The following is a 16,415-nucleotide window of genomic DNA, read 5'->3' on the forward strand; positions in this document are numbered from 1 at the left end:
CCACCAGAGGGCCAGTCTCTAGAACAACAAAGATTGAGCCAGCCTGTCTTGACACCATACTTAATGAACCACCGTGACCCCATTCCAGGAGCCTCAAATCCCTTCTGGTTACTTTTTCATTTCCGGTTGCGCCTACAACAAAAAGGTGGCTGTGCTGGTCTTCATACAAATGAATAGATAAAGTCTTTTGGCCATTACATCCATTCTCAGGCATGAGTCTCAGCAGGAGTGACTTTCCTCCACTGGACTTTGCTGAAGGCTTACCCCAACATGCAAAACTTCTGGTAGGAGCTGGGGTTTTGTTTACAACACCACACATTCTTGATTTTCCTGATCAGCTTTGAGGCTTTGACATGTTCCAAGAGGACAGGGAGTTTGCCTTGCTCATTTTGTTATCCACATTTTAGCTCCTCCTTCAAGGTTTGGTAGATGAAAAGAGGAACGAACTATCCAGACCTGCCAGCAGAGGGCCATACCTCAACCACCTTAACATTCAAAAGACATCTTTGTGGTTTCTTGTCAGGCCCCAGCCTTGCAAAAGCACTTATTCAGGACAAGATGTAGCTGGTGAAGTATTTAGAATAACATGAAGCCCACAAGAAACAGTCAAGTAAAACAGCTCCCTCCCCCTGGGCTCTGGTGCCTTTTTGCCTTTATTCCAATGTAATACAGGTGTCTTCAGTGGAGTGAGTTTCCGGTGAGAAACAGAATTTTCATGCAGGAAATTAACTAGGGCATACTTTTCAAAAATTATCTTTCTCCTTTGTTGTTTAGAGTCCCGGAGTTATTTGGTTTGGGCCACTGTTACTGATGCCCCTATCAAAGCTGCAAATAGTTCAGAATTTTCACATCTAACCTGGAGGAAATAATCACTTACCTTATTGTTTCAAAAACATTGAAAGGAATAAAAACTGAGCATAGCCTTGTGTCTACATAGTTTTAAGGTGACTCACAGCAGGACTTTGACCTTAGTTGATTACTTTTATGAAACATGTTGCTTTATAAAAGTTTTCAGAATGGCACCTAGAAAACTAACCTATTTTCCTGTGTTGTGCCAAGGGAAAGTGTAGGACCAGGAATGCATGTAGTACAAAGCAACTAATGCAGCTGTGATCTGCTAGGAACTGAAATCCCAGAAGACTTGGCAAGAAATTGCATTCCCTCAAGAGGAAATCTCAAAGGCATCCTGGAAAGGCAGCAAAGTAAAGGCCCCCCAACTGAAGCCAATTAATGCTCAGTAAACACATCAGAGCATTCAGGTTTTCTGATTCCAGGCCCACCTTCAGAGCAGCTGGCATACAGTTCTTGCGAAAAAGAAAATGTAAAATAAAATAAAATAAATCCGATCTTCCATCGCAATCCAACTGACAGAGTGGCGTCGATTAGATTCGTGGAGAATGGGCCTTTGTTTGCTTCTGAGTCAGAGCTTCTGGGTGGCAAGTCTAGAAAAATGTGCTGATTCATGAATGCCTTAGGATGAAGAAGCTTGACAAGATCATGCGTGAAGACGGATGCTAGCTGGCACAGTCTTTCAAGTTGGGAATCACAGAAGCCGCTTTACTCTCCTCAGAGAAACCCTGCACTACAAACACTTGCCAACGCCTGTGCCCAGAGAGGCTGACTGCTCCCCTCAGCCACTCTCCTGCGAATAATGACAGAAAAGATAATAATACCTAATATTTATTGGACATCTATCACATGCCAGTTACATAATTCCCACAAAAGCCCCATGGTGTGTTTTATTAATGAGGAAACTGAGGCTTTCAGAGACTTTAATAATGTGCTCATAGTCACCCAGCCACAGGGACTGAACAAAGGATCTGAACACAGATTCATGAAGGTTGTGATAGCACAATGTCTTATATTCCTGAATATGATCTATGTGTTCACCAAGGTCTAATTATTTCAACTGACTGTGGTTAAGTCTTTACTCGATGTGGGATCTTTCTAACTGGCATTCTTCAAACACAACTAACTATGTAATAAAAAGTCTCAACATTATAATTCAGAGGAAACACTGTCAGGCACTGCTAGTATTTAAACTGTGTATTTTATGTGCAATATAATACTGCTAAGTAGAGAGAGAGAGTTCTTTAAAATAGAGCTCTCTTTCATTCTTTTGAACATTCTTCATGCTTCATAATCTTATACAGATTGGTGGCAGTTGAGGTTACTTGAGGTCATGAAACTTCTCCACCAGCACATACCATTCAGTTCTGACCTCCCAAAATGAGGCCTCCCAGGCCTTGGGGATTGTTCCCACTGGGCCTTTAAAAGTTGATGACAGGATTCTCTAGAGAGAATTAGATCACCACCTGGCTATGTAGAGATGCTGGAGGAGAGAGGCAGGAGGCAGAGAAAGCCCCCCAAAATCTGTTGTACAACCACAATCAAGGAGATGGTTCCTGGCAAACACTCACCCCTTACTTTTCTGAGACTCAGTTCAAGGCATTTCCAACATCCACAAATATCTGTGAGTAGCGAAAGAAAGATTACATTGTAATCAATGTTACTGTATCTTAATTTATTAAGTGTAGTTTCAATTCTTGGAAAATAGACATCCTAAATTATTATTTGCACAATAATGTAAGCTAATTTTTCATGAAAAAAATTAATTTGAAGCAACCCTCCTAAGTAGGCATCATTACTTAGTCATGTTGGAAATCAAAGTGCTTTCCTTCACTTCTACAAAAAGAAATCTTTCTCATTTTGTGTCTGGAAATTGCTTGTACTTTTATAATATGGTGATCATGCTATTTTGACAATTATACTTTGTATTATAAACTGAGAGTCATAATCTCTAACTCACAGGGTTACTATGAGATATAAACTAAAAGCTTGGAACATCTTGCAAATTCTTTTTTGCCGCTGTTTGGTGGTTTTTGAACTTAGGGCCTCACACTTGCTAGGCGGGCACTCTACTACTTTGAGCCATATTTCCTGTAGTTGATTTTCAGATAAAGTTTTATGCTTTTGCTAGGCCAGCCTCAGACCTCCATGTTCCAATTCATTATGGAATGACAAGTCCATGCCCAAATACCCAGCTAATTTGTTGAGATGGAGTCTCAATAACGATTTGCCAAAGCTGGTTTTGAACCTTGATCTTCCTGATCTTCCCCTCCTGAGAAGGAAGATACCATCTAAAGGAAAAAAAAACAATAAGAACCTCAGCAAGGAGAAAATCGATCCCCTTTTCCTCTTAGAAGACTATAGGTCTGACATATTGGTTTGGGGAAAAATGGTCAAAGTAGTTAAGCAAGTTTCCTTTTGAACAGGTCTTGTCCAATAATGAAATTCTAGAGTCAGATCATGTATGCTTACAATTCAAGTGTAACTGAAACTAAAATCAAAGAGGAGAAACAACCATACTGACACAACGCAAACAAAAATACTTTATTGGAACTTAAAACTCATTCCCTAGACAAGAGAGTGCACACATCTGGTGATATTAGTAGACATAGTAAAGATACACTTCGACAATTATCACAATGGATGAATGTGGTGATGTCAAAAACTTCCATTTCTTTCAGGTTACTTAATATCTTAAACATAATATTGACGTAAAAGGACTCTTGAGGCATAAAAAGAACAAGTAGACTTTTTCTTTTACATGTCATTTATTTCCTAACTTTGACAGTAACTAAAGAATGAGGTACAGAAATCTTTCCAGAAGTCTGGAGTATGGAGAAGAAATCCAAGGTGCCTTGGAATCCCATTATTGCATTCGTGAGCAAGGTAACTGCTCCAGGTCTTCTCCACACGAGAAAGTCCTACTCATTTCTTCACACAGGTGTTGTGAGGCTTCATGCTAATAAAGTGCTTCTGGTGCCTTTGAAGAAAGGCAGCAGAGTAGTATAAAAACGATTTATTTCAAAAGAAATGAAAAGATAATTTTGGCACAATGGGAAGGTGTCCTGCCTAAAGAGAACTTAGCTGTTTATAAAACCCTAACCCCATGGTTTATTTTTTTTAATAAATGTTGTTTTATTGCCATTCTTTGCATGTGTGCACATGGATGGCAAGTGAACCCAGGACCTCACACATGTTAGGCAAGTGCTAAGCCACTGGGCTATACCCAAGTCTCTCTATTACCACGCCTATAATAGCCATTCTTAACCTAGGCAATATTATCAGAATCACTTTGAGCTTGTTAAAAATATAGATTTGTAGAACTGGAGGTATGGCTCAAGTGGTAGAGCACCAGCCTTGAGCAAAAATGCTAAGCATTTTTTTGCTTAGTGTGAGGCCCTGAGTTTAAACCCAATACTGACACATACAGATTGATAGGTCCTTGATTATAGCCTACATTTTTTTAGCTGGAAACTTCTAAATCCAGGCACCCAAATATATATATATATATTTTTTTTTAAGTATACATAGAACTCTGATACACACACACACACACACACACACACACACACATAGGTATATATATACCAAAGTTTAAAACCCATTCCTCTAGGGAAAAAAATCTGTCAATATAGTAAATATAGTTCTCTTCCTAGGATATGATCCTTAAGCTTACATGAAGTTATGCTTTCCCCGTAAACATATGCACACACACACACACACACACACACACACACATACACACACACACATACACACATACACACACACACACACACACACACACACACACCATTTACTCTTTACTTTTGCTCCTGAAAGAAATTTTGATAGTAGTAAAATCTGACAGTAGCAAATATATGCTCCATCAAAAAGATAGTCAAGGACTCCTCATCCATCCCCACTGTGCCCAAAGCAAATGGAGTTTCCCATTTGCCAAATGGAATGGTTGGAGAAAAAAAAAGTGCATTTCCACGTTGGAAATGGTTAAAATCAGCACTTCTGGGAAACATCAGCTGAGTGACCGCTGACAAGCACAAGTAAGCAAGGGTCTAGTGGCATACCAGGAAGAAAGACAGCCTGGCTACTCCTCTGTTTGGAGTTCTGCCTACATCTAGGCCAACTCCTTAGGAATTGAAACAGTTTGTGCTCTGTGTACCCCAAACACACTTGGGTGCTTCATGCAACGACAAAAAGCAGAATGAAAACTGAGGATGGCCATTTAAACTGCCTTTATATAAAGTGATCAGTTTGCTCCACTGCAAGCCTTAAGAATGTTTTCATAACCACTCTTATTTCTGGAAATGTCAGGGCTTGAGGTCTCCTGCTGATGAACGAGTCTAACACAGAGTGATTCCTCCCAAGGGGCTCTTCCATTTAGCCTATGGGGAGGCTTACATCAGTGTTAGAGCAGAAGAGACCCTGTGGAGTTTCAGCCTTGCAGTGGCACTTACAGAGTCAGCAGCAAATCCTTATTTCTGTACACAGAATAAAGTCATCTGAGGGTAGTCAAAATCTTACAATGTTAAAGAGTGATGAAGTACAGTAAAACAGAATCGTCTCATTTCTTGCGGGGGATGGGGGGAATATCTAAGGGATAGCGGCTATACCTACAGTACATAAAAATTAAGATTTTTTTAAAAAGTCTTTCATTTAGAATCAGCCACAGAGAAATTTTGCTATAAGAAAACAGTCGTGACTCTAGAGAATTTGCTTGAGAATGTTTTGTTCTATGGTATAAAACAGTGCCTTCCAATATTCCTCTAGACATTAGAGGCGACTTTGTACAAAAATGTTGTTGGGCTTGGCTTAGGGAGTTGCTTGTTGCATGCGGCCCAACAGGGAAGAGATGTCAAAAGCAGAATAAAACCTCCCAGCAGGACACAGAATCCACTGAAATAAAATGCTATGTCGTAAGTCTGGGTCCAGTCATAAAACCAACCTGAAAAGATATAAGGAAAAAAATGAGTTTAATAGAAGTAGCACACTCCCTGATTTCATCATTTTTAGGCACTCAGGATCAGGATATGTATACAATACCCGGTGAACTGGCTCTAGAGAAAGAGCATCTTCCAAAAACATTCAGATGAAAATTACCCCAGGCATTTTGACTTTCTCCCAAGTAAGAATGAACAAAAAGGTCAGTTGGCTTTTTCAATGATATCAAAATGATCTTGCATAAATTAATACCTTGAAATATTCCAGACAGATTTCCTTTGTGCCAATCTATGCTCTTATTACAACTTAAACATCACATCTGTAACTGGAGGTTCAATACTTAAGAACAGTTTAACTGAGTTGACTTTAAGATAAATAGCTTACCAACAATTGGTGGTCCAAGGCTATTCCCGAGTCCAGCAAAGAACATTAATATTCCATAGGCATGGGCCAATTTTTCAATTCCCACAGTCTTCGTAGTCACATATGGGAAGATGGACCAATTACCAGTCAGAAAGCCCATGATCCCAGAAAGTACAGCCAAGGTGACGTAACTTTTGGCAAATGGAATTGCACACAAGGCCAGGCCCATCATTATTAAAGTAGCAACATAAAGATATAAGGTATTTATCCACTTGAAGTCTGCCAGTATTCCTAAAAGGAGTTTACCAACTGCTGTCATAATTCCCAAGATGGAAATTAGAGGCATAACAAATTCCTCTTCTTTCACGTTTGAACTTCTTGCTACATCTTCCATAAGTAATGAAGGTGGAAAGCCTCCAATGTCAAAAAGAAAGATCGCTATGAAAAGGGCTGCGAAGACTTTGTTTTTAAAAAGAGACACAGTTTCACCACAGTAGACTTTATATAATTGCCACTTCCTCTTGGCAAACTGTTTGCAAAAATATGTTTGTTCTGCAACTTTCTTTTTGTATGTTTCTGGCTCTTTTGTGTGTGCCATGGATGAAGAGGTTTTATAAAATAGTATCTCCTGTTTCCAGTCACCATTGGTCAAAGTATTCTTGCATTTTTCCTCACTACTATAGTTCTTGTCAAGAATGTTTATGTTTTCTTCCAAGTTCTTTTCTTTTTCATTGTAAATGGAGTATTTATCTGGTATATTTTCCATAGCTGTTTTTTCAGGTAAGGGACAGCCAGAGGTCTGGAGGGGTCTCATCAGACTTCCACAGGCTAATATATTTAAAGCTAAAGCACCCACAATCAGAAGGCATCCATCTAGCCCATAGAACTCAATCAGCATCCTCTGCAGAGCAGCATAAATAAAAAGGCCAACACTTGAACCTAGAAAGGAAATGGAAGCTATTTAGTCTTAATCTCTTCCTTTTCATATAGGGTTCTCAGCACAAGCTATAATACTATGGCAATCCAAATGATTCATTGTACTTGCATTCACATACGCCTTCAATTTAAAATCACAAATATATTAGCAATAGTCATCATAAGACATGTAGGAGGCTGGGAAGGTGGCTCAGTGGTAGAGTGCTTGCCTTGCATGCATGAGGCCCTGGGTTCAATTCCTTAGCACCACATAAGCAGAAAAAGCCAGAAGTGGTCCTGTTGCTCAAGGGGTAGAGTGTTAACGTTGAGCTGAAGAGCTGAAGGACAGCGCCCAGGCCCAGAGTTCAAGACTCACAACGGACCAAAAAAAAAAAAAAAGACGTATGGGATACTCATTTTAAGAATTATCACTGTAGGATTGGGAATGTGGCTTAGTGGTAGAGTGCTTGCCTCTACCACTAGAAGCCCTGGGCTTGATTCCTCAGTACCACATATACAAAAAAAGCCAGAAGTGGTAGAGTGCTAGCCTTGAGCAAAAGAAACACAGGAACAGTGCCCAGGCCCTGAGTTCAAGCCCAGGACTGGCAAAAAAAGAAAAGAAAAGAATTAGTACTGTAACACACATTGTTTTGCACAATCATGTTATTCCTTGTAATGATTCTATTGACTTGAACCCATTATTATACCGAATATACATGAAGTATCAATGCCTAGCAAGCTTGAGAAATTTGATACAGATTACAAAGCTGTAATCATAAGTAGAATTCACATTCTATTGAGACAGTCTGACTCTAGGAACCCATATTCTTAGCAAATATCATTGTGCAATTACTTTTGCTTTGCATTTATTATATACCAGACTCCATGATATATATTGCCTTTGGCCAGACAATTTTTCATATTACATTTTGGAGATGAATAACAGAGTTTAGTTTTAAATATTTATAATGGTTTGATAGTTAAAACTGACTGCTGAATCACAAGATTGAGTTCATATTTTTTATATTTTTCCTATTTTTTCATACTTTTAATGGATTAATAATTTGATAGAATATTTCCATTACAAAGTATGCTGATCTGCACACAGATATCAGGATAACTCTGTCTTTCAGCTTTGACCTCACCAAACACACTGGAATATCAAGTTATGTCGACCCATGTCATTTATACTGTCTTCACTTGGTTCTGATAGCATAATTTTAAAAAATTGACTATTTTGAAATTTAAGTATCATTGAGAGGAAGTATCAATCAGAGGAAAAACTAGATCTATTTTAAAAAGTCTAAACAAGGTGATTATACATTTCACATGCTTGCTATAAAAACTCATTAAAAATTCTTGCGAATAACCAAATGGCCCTGTGTCTTTCAGTTGTGAGGAAACATTTTTTTTTCCTGAGAATCTGTTGTTCTTTCTTAATATTTTTCCAAGTTAACTCCTTCATTCCCAAAGGGGGGAAAACTTGGCCTGCAGATGTTAATGGATGGCTATGTTAATATACTACTGGTAGTTAAAATACCATCTTCTGGTGGTTACTCAGTCTCTGCTGACTACTGAGAAGTCATACAGCAAATTTAATCCTTCTTTCATTGTAAATGTGGCACATTTTTCTAGTATTAAAAACATAAAAAAAAACCAAACATGAAATAATTGCTAATAGATGGTGGCTTCACAGACTATAGTGCTACCTACATTCACTCATGGTTTATTCATTTGTCTTCATCTTTGTCTTTGTCTTTGTTTTGTTTTTGTGCCAGTACTGATGGCTTGAACTTAGGGCCTGGGTACTGTCCTTTAGCTTTTTTGCTCAAGGTTAGTGTTCCATCACTTGAGTTACACTTATACTTCCAGATTTGGGGTGTTTTTTGTTTTTTTTTTAATGGTTGCTTTTCGTTTTATTAGATAAGAATTCCACTGATTTTCCTGCCTGGGCTGGCTTCAAACTGTGATCCTCAGACCCTCAGTCTCCTGAGTAGCTAGGATTACCATCATGAGCCACTGGGTGCTCAGCTCCATTTGTCATTTTTATCCTTCATTATTCTTTGCACAAGTTTTTTAACAAGGTGCCACACTGTCTGACATTTAAAAATGCTCTTAATATTTGGACCTTAAAATGAGAAACCCATTTCCCATTGTTCATCAACCAGTCCATCTGTTGTCAAACACCATTAAATATAATCAACGGATAATTATTGAGCACTTTTGATTCACTAATTGTGACAGGGCAAATGACCCTCTTAAGGCCACATCCTATGATAAAGTCTAAGGAAATTGTTGGAATTCTTCCAGAGTAATGGAGAGTTATTTCAGGGTTGCCTTGTAGGATTTGTAAATTGTAAAACTATTTATTAATCTTAAAAAAAAACAACCCTGCAACCATAGGTTGTATACTACTACAGGGAGGGAGAATATCAACCTCTGCTCAAGGAACTTAAAACAGTAAGGGATATACTTCTGCATTGGTTAACTCCTGCTTCAGTCATCCAAAGGCTGGGATTACACGCATGAGCCACCGTGACTCCTGGCTTGCATTTACTGCTTTTTTATTTTATTTTTTATTGTTATTGTAAAGTTGATATACAGAGGGTTGTAGGTACATCAATCAGGTAATGAGTAATGAGTACAATTTTTTTTAACCAAGTTTTCCCTTACGTCACGTTCTCCTGATTTTTCCCTCCCATCTCCACCCATAAGATACTCAGTTCATTTTCCACATAGTGTCTAGTGAGTATCGCTGTTCATCCTTGTTTCACCTTTTTTTTGCTGGTCATGGACCTAAACTCGGCCTAGGCGCTGTCCCTCAGCTCTTCAGCTCAAGGCTAGCGCTCTACCGCTTGAGCCACAGCCCCACTTCGGGCTTTTTCTGTTTATGTGGTGCTGAGGAATCAAACCCAGGGCCTCAGGCATGCAAGGCAAGCACTCTACCACCTTCCCAGCCCCTTGTTTTACCTTTTATGTGCCCTACCTTACCCTTCCAAGTACAAACAAACTAACAAGACAAAAAGAATAGAAAGCAAAAACAGCAACAATGGCAACTAAAAAATGTTGCTTGCTTCCTTTTCTTAGAGTTCATTTCATAGAATATTATTTTATATGATCACCTGTGCATACCTATTGAACTTTTGTCAACCACTCCTATGCATATCCTCCTTTGGCCTCAGTTTGTAAAGGACTAGAGTCCTATATAATTATTATGCCCTAGTGTGTGTGCATATATATGTATATAAATCATTCAGTGTGTTTAGATTAACCCTCCCCCAAAAAAAACCTCAAAACCCAACAACTTAATGAATAAATGGGTTAAAGACTTAAAGACTTCTCAGAGGAAGAAAAATGAATGGCCAGTAGACACATGAAGAAATGTTCAACATCTCTGGCCATAAAAGAAATCCAAATCAAACATTTAGAGTCCACTGCAGTTCAGTTAGTATAGCAATTGTCAGGAAAACCAACAATAACAAATGCTGGGGTGGGGGGAGATGGGAAGGGATGGGAAGGGGAAACAAAGGAGGAGGCAACAATGCTTGATAAGAAATGTACTCATTACCTTGCCCATGTAATTGTAACCCCTCTGTACAGTACTTTCACAATAAAAACAAAACACAAATGCTGGGGGGGATGTGGCCCAAAGGGAACACTACTACACTGTTATAGGAATGTAAACTTGTCCAACTGCTCTGGAATGCAGTATGGAGGTTCCTTAAAAAATTAAACATAGAGCTCCCCTATGACCCAGCAATTCTACTTGTAGATTTTTATCCAATAAACCACAAACCAGGCCATACTAGAGCCACCAGCACAACTATGTTCACTGCAGCATTGTTTACTATAGCCAAGGTATTAGATGTCCCTGAGTGGACGATTAGATCAAGGAAATATAGTATCTATACATAATGGAATCCTGTTCATACATCAGAATGAATGATATTGTACCATTCATAAAGAAATGGAAAGACTTGGAAAAAATTACATTAAGTGAAGTAAGTCAGAGCCAAAGAAACATAGGCTTCATGGTTTCCCTGCTTCTTTTAGCAAAGCTTGTATGAGCAATGACTTTCAGTATAGTAGCCCAGCTACACTAAACATCCCATACTGCAGGGTTTTCATTTATATGTCTTAAGAGTTTTTTGAAAGCTACTTCCAATATTTATGGTTAAAAACAAATCTTCTAGGAGTGTAAAAATCGTTTTCTGCTTGATGGGTAATGGTTCATTGAACGTATTGAGTCCTAGTAACTTTTAACTTCATTTAGAAGGTGAATAATGACAATATTGTACTGATTTTGAAAACATACCTGTTGAAATCAGGCCAAGTGCAAGACCTCGGCGGCTGTCAAAATACTGACACGTAATAGTCACTGTTGCAGTGTATAATAAACCACATCCGAGACCTACGCATAAAAAGACACAGCATGAATTAAAAAAGAACATGTGATCTCAATGTGAAAGAAAAGAAAGGAATAATCAAGTAATTTCGGTAGGGCACTCCTTTTTTTGTTTTGGCGGGGTAGGGGTAAGGGGTGTTGATCCTAGGGCTTAAACTCAAGGCCTGGACACTGTCTTTGAGCTCTTTTGCTCAAGGCTAGCACTCTACCACTTGAGCTACAGTGCCACTTCTGGTTTTCTGGTGGTTAATTGCAAATACGAATCTCATGAACTTTTCTGCATGGACTGTTTTGAATGGTGGCCCTCAGATCTCAGCCTTCTGAGTAGCTAGAATTATAGGCATGAGCCACAGGTGCGTGGCTCAGACCAGAATAATTTTAAACCAGCAGTGATTAAAGACTTCATTTGAGTCCAGTTTCAGAGATTGCTCATGGGGGCTACAGAGCTAAAATAATTTTCAAAAATACATTAAAATGTTTCTTCCATTATATACATATATATGTATACATACGTACATATATGTATATGTGTGCATATATACACAAATGTACGCATGTAATATATACTCCATATATATGTAATATATATTCCATATATATTACATTGATAATGTAAGAGATAGTGGATAAAATTTCAAAATCCTTACCATACAACAAGGTATTTGTAACAAACTTTATACCTAATAAACTTTATCACCATTCATTGACAGTAAAATCAACTGTTTTAAATGTTTTATTTGAATTAGAAAAACTGCTGCAAGGAAAAGCATTTATGCAGCTATTTTAGTAGCCAGATAAAATAGCCACTTTTTTTCATATAACCTGTTGAGTTTTTCTTTATTTGAAGACAATGTCTGACAGATACAGTATTTATTCGCCGGAAGAATTGGGCAGACTTTTCCTGCAAAATTAACAAAGGAGCTGACAGAAATTGTCACAAATGATAAAACAAGATTTCCAGAAAAAAATTGAATTTTAGAAAATAAACCTACTACCACAAATTTGACAGCTCCCTAAAACATGAAGATTTTTGTAATGAGCTAGTTGATAATATTAGTATAAGTGACTTTCCTTATTTTTCTAAGGGAATGTGTCAATATTTTCAAAGTACTTCATTACTTCAAGACAATACTCTTCAAAAAATAATTTATGATGTTACAATTAAATTCTAAAACTTTCCAATTTAATTTTTAAATTTTATTTTAATACATTAAAATTAACAGATTAAAGAGAAGTATAATCCAAATATCCAAAAGCTTCTTGAGGCTCTAAGAAAGTAAAGGACCCCTTGCCCCCAGTAAATATTTCAAAACTACTTCCTAAAAGCATTCCTTGGTCTCCAGTCAGTTTTGATCATAATCTAACAGTTAAAAATTTCTGAACACCATTCTCCAGTATAAGCATAATAATTTTAAAATTAAATATCCATACTTCTGAATATTTGGATGACTAAAACATAATCATTTCCCTTTATTTAAATAGTTAAAAGTAAAATATATGTAGACATGTCAAATATGCAATATATATCAAATGTGTAATCCTCTCGTTTCTGTTTCTCAAGCAACACAGGCTCCATCATATCTCTTCCACATTCTATGTGCCCTTTCACAGGCCTAGGTGAGACCACAATCTCTAGGCCATTTTTCCTCACCTCCGCGGAAGTCATCAGAATCCAAATGGCATCACTTTGGTCAATCCCTAACCAAAACCTAAATAAATAAATTGAAGCATTCACAAAGGGTGGGTTTCATACACACGGGCTTGTAACCGTTCTTTCAAAAGCCGGCGAGAACCACAATTTTTCACAAAGGCCACCACAAACTTATGCAGCAAATACTTCACAAGGATATCTGACTAGCAGTGTTTTAATCTTGGACTGATATCACCATTGTAATTCATCTTTGTAGTCAAGGACCATTATTTCAAAACACCTTATATAATACTCCTCATTGTACTGTAAAAATTTGCCCTTGCTTCAACAGATTTTATTTTCTGGTTTTTGGGTTTTGGTTTTTGGTTTTTGATTTGTGTGTGTGTGTGTGTGTGTGTGTGTGTGTGTGTGTGTGTGCTGGTACTGGGACTTTAACGCAGGTTCTTGCACCCTTGTTCAGCTTTCTTGCTCATGACTGGTGCTCTACAACTTAAGTCACCTCTGTAGTCCAGTACTTTGTTGTTTAATTGGAGATGAAGGCTCTTGGATTTTTCTTCCCCAGGCTTGGCTTCAAACCATAATCCTCCATATCTCAACCCCTGGAGGAGCTAGGATTATGCTCATGAACCACCCACACCTAGTTTCACTTACAAATTCTACATGTTATTCCCACCAACCTCAAGTGGTCTTTGGAGACTCTCTCTCTCTCTGATTGCTACTTAAGTTCACACATCAAGCCAGACATCAAGCTCTAAATCACACCTACTGCCTAAATTATCAACCTCCATCTTTCTCTCTCTGTCTGCATCACCACTGCCTCAGTTTATCACCACAACTTTTCTAATTTGAATGTTGGCAACCTAATAAGTGGTCTCAACCTCCCATATTCCCCCACCAAGCTAGGCTGGCTGCCCTATGATGCTTCCCACATCATGTATCTTTAATAAGGACCACACACCATGTCTCATCCAGCCTCCATTATACTCCACTCTGGTATGTTCACAAGCCCCAGGTAACTGGTGCATTCCTTAAGAAATACATATGAAAATGTTACTGTTAGCCATTGCAGCACATTCTAGAGAGTGTCTGAGATATGGCACATCCTCCTAATGCCATCCTCATTCCTCCTGCCACCAGTATCTACCTGGCAACATCCTACCTGTTCTTCAAGACTCCACTCAGACAAGTACCTAAAAATCTTCCCCCCACACAGACACAGTACACCAGCTCTGGGCAGCACCCATGTCACAGAATTACCAGGTATTCATTTACAAGTCTATCCTACAACTAAGGAATCAGCTGTAGAATTTTTAAGAAAGTCACTTATAATCCCACAATGTACCTGTAAGAAATAAAAGACATTCAAAAAATGGAAAGATTCAGTATCTATGCCTGGAATACAATACGTTTTAAAGATAGCCATTGTGTTGCTGTGATTTTTCACCTGATTATTGTGGCATTGTGTAGATATAGCCTCAGATTAGATTAGAAAGTCGTGGTTCCTAGCTAGGTGTGGTGATGCATGCCTTTAATGTCATCCCTCGGGAAGCTGAAGCTACAGGAGTTTCAAGCCATACATACATAGTGAGACGACATGACATACTGCCTTTGCCATCATTGAATGTTTATGAATATGGGTTTTGTCCACCCTCCCTCCCCATTTCAATCTATTTCAACAGATAGGAAAAAAAATGAAGGAAGAGAAACTGGATTTTTCTAGAAAAGCAAGGAATGAACGTTAATAAAATGATAATTGAGTAGTTAAGAAATAATAGATGATGACAAAGAGAGAATGCAAGGAATTGATGTGGTGTTGCATTTCTCAGAAATACAGAAAGAAGCAATTTTCAAAAGGGCTTGAGCAATTCAATGAGAACACATTTCCTGTTCCATTCCTACTTCTCGCATCATCGTGTCTTACGCTGCACTCCTCCTGACTGAGAAAAGTTATGGAGAAAATTAACGCTTGAGCTACCATATTTAGCTGCATGGTTCACAGTCACTTGAAAACCAGCACACCATCATTTTATTTGAACTATAAAGCTGTAAACAATCTAACACATTTTCAAGATGGTATTTTTTGAAAGTTCAGTTAAGTGATAAAACAGAATTGGGCCAAGTATTAGGTTTTAGTGTTATTTTGACAGTTTAGATGGCAATTAAGCATCCATATAGGTGTAACTTCATTTCTGGTATTTTGTTAATATGTTAATGCAAATATTTCTGATTCAACAGAACCTCTTTCATAGCTGGAGTCTGACCTAAGAGGTTAGAAAGAGCTTTGAAGCCAATGATGGTAGTGTATACTTATAATCCTAGCATCTGGGAAGAGAAGGCAGAATGATCATGAGTTTTGGGCTTTCCCGAGTTCAAAACAAAAGTAAGAAATATTGGAAGAAAAGAACAAATATGGGTTAGGATCACAGTTTGAAGCCAGCACAAGCAGAAATGCCCTTGAGATTCTGTCCAATTAACTAGCAGAAAAGCTAGACATGAAGAATGACTCCACTGACCATCAGCCATGAGTGCAAAAGATGAGTGAAACTGCAAGCCCCTGAGTTCGACATTCAATATCAGGGCATGCGTTTTATGCACATATGCGCTTGCACACACACCCGCCCATATGTAAGAATAAGATTCTGTCTGGAATTGGTGATCAGTGGAGGTTACCATTAGACTAAATCTTTCTTGTTTCTATCTAAGGAACTCATGCTAAGCAAGGAGGTAAATTTTGATGGTGCAGTATTTCTTGTCAATGATCTTTTAACTCGCTACTCAGCTTCAGATGGGAAAAAGATGGACATGTCATCCATTTTTATCCCATGTATTTATCTGATGAATATTCTCTGAGCCCCATACCATGAGCTTATGGAAATAAGTCAGGCCCAGGGCGACAAAGGATGCATGCTTTAGCTTACCCGTGGAACCTAGAATTAATCTATAAATATATAAGTAAACATTTCAAGGTGCTATTCAAGTGTAGATAAGTGGTATTAACTGAATTCTGGTAGATTCAGAAGAGAACTCAAAACAGCCTAAGTCCTTAGAAAGGCTGAGAACCCACCAAAATAAACACTAGGAAAATGGTACTTGAAAGGGGATTGGAATCAAGGGGAGGGAAGTAGACAAATGAAGAGAAAAAGGAGAGAGTGTAGTTATAAAATTCACTGCATGGGCTGGGAAGGTGGCTCAGTGGTAGAGTGCTTGCTTTGCATGCTCAAGGCCCTGGGTTCGATTCCTCAGCACCACATAAGCAAAAAGAAAAAAGCCAGAAGTGGCGCTGTGGCTCAAGTG

General features: G+C 38.3%; 1 protein-coding gene across 1 annotated transcript in view; it reads right to left on the reverse strand.

Annotated features, from left to right (window-relative positions):
• Positions 1–3,369: 3,369 nt before the first annotated feature.
• The window catches only part of Slc16a9 (solute carrier family 16, member 9), a 35,468-nt gene continuing 22,422 nt past the window's right edge, over positions 3,370–16,415 (reverse strand). Inside the window, exons 4-6 of the mRNA XM_013017229.1 lie at positions 11,381–11,476; positions 6,172–7,089; positions 3,370–5,791 (exon numbers count right to left, since the gene is read on the reverse strand). Coding sequence (XP_012872683.1) covers positions 5,613–5,791; positions 6,172–7,089; positions 11,381–11,476 — 1,193 coding nt within the window. The 3' untranslated portion in view covers positions 3,370–5,612. The remainder of the gene's footprint in view (positions 5,792–6,171; positions 7,090–11,380; positions 11,477–16,415) is intronic.

This window comes from Dipodomys ordii, unplaced genomic scaffold (assembly GCF_000151885.1).
Source record: "Dipodomys ordii isolate 6190 unplaced genomic scaffold, Dord_2.0 Scaffold34, whole genome shotgun sequence".
Taxonomy (NCBI): Eukaryota; Metazoa; Chordata; class Mammalia; order Rodentia; family Heteromyidae; genus Dipodomys; species Dipodomys ordii.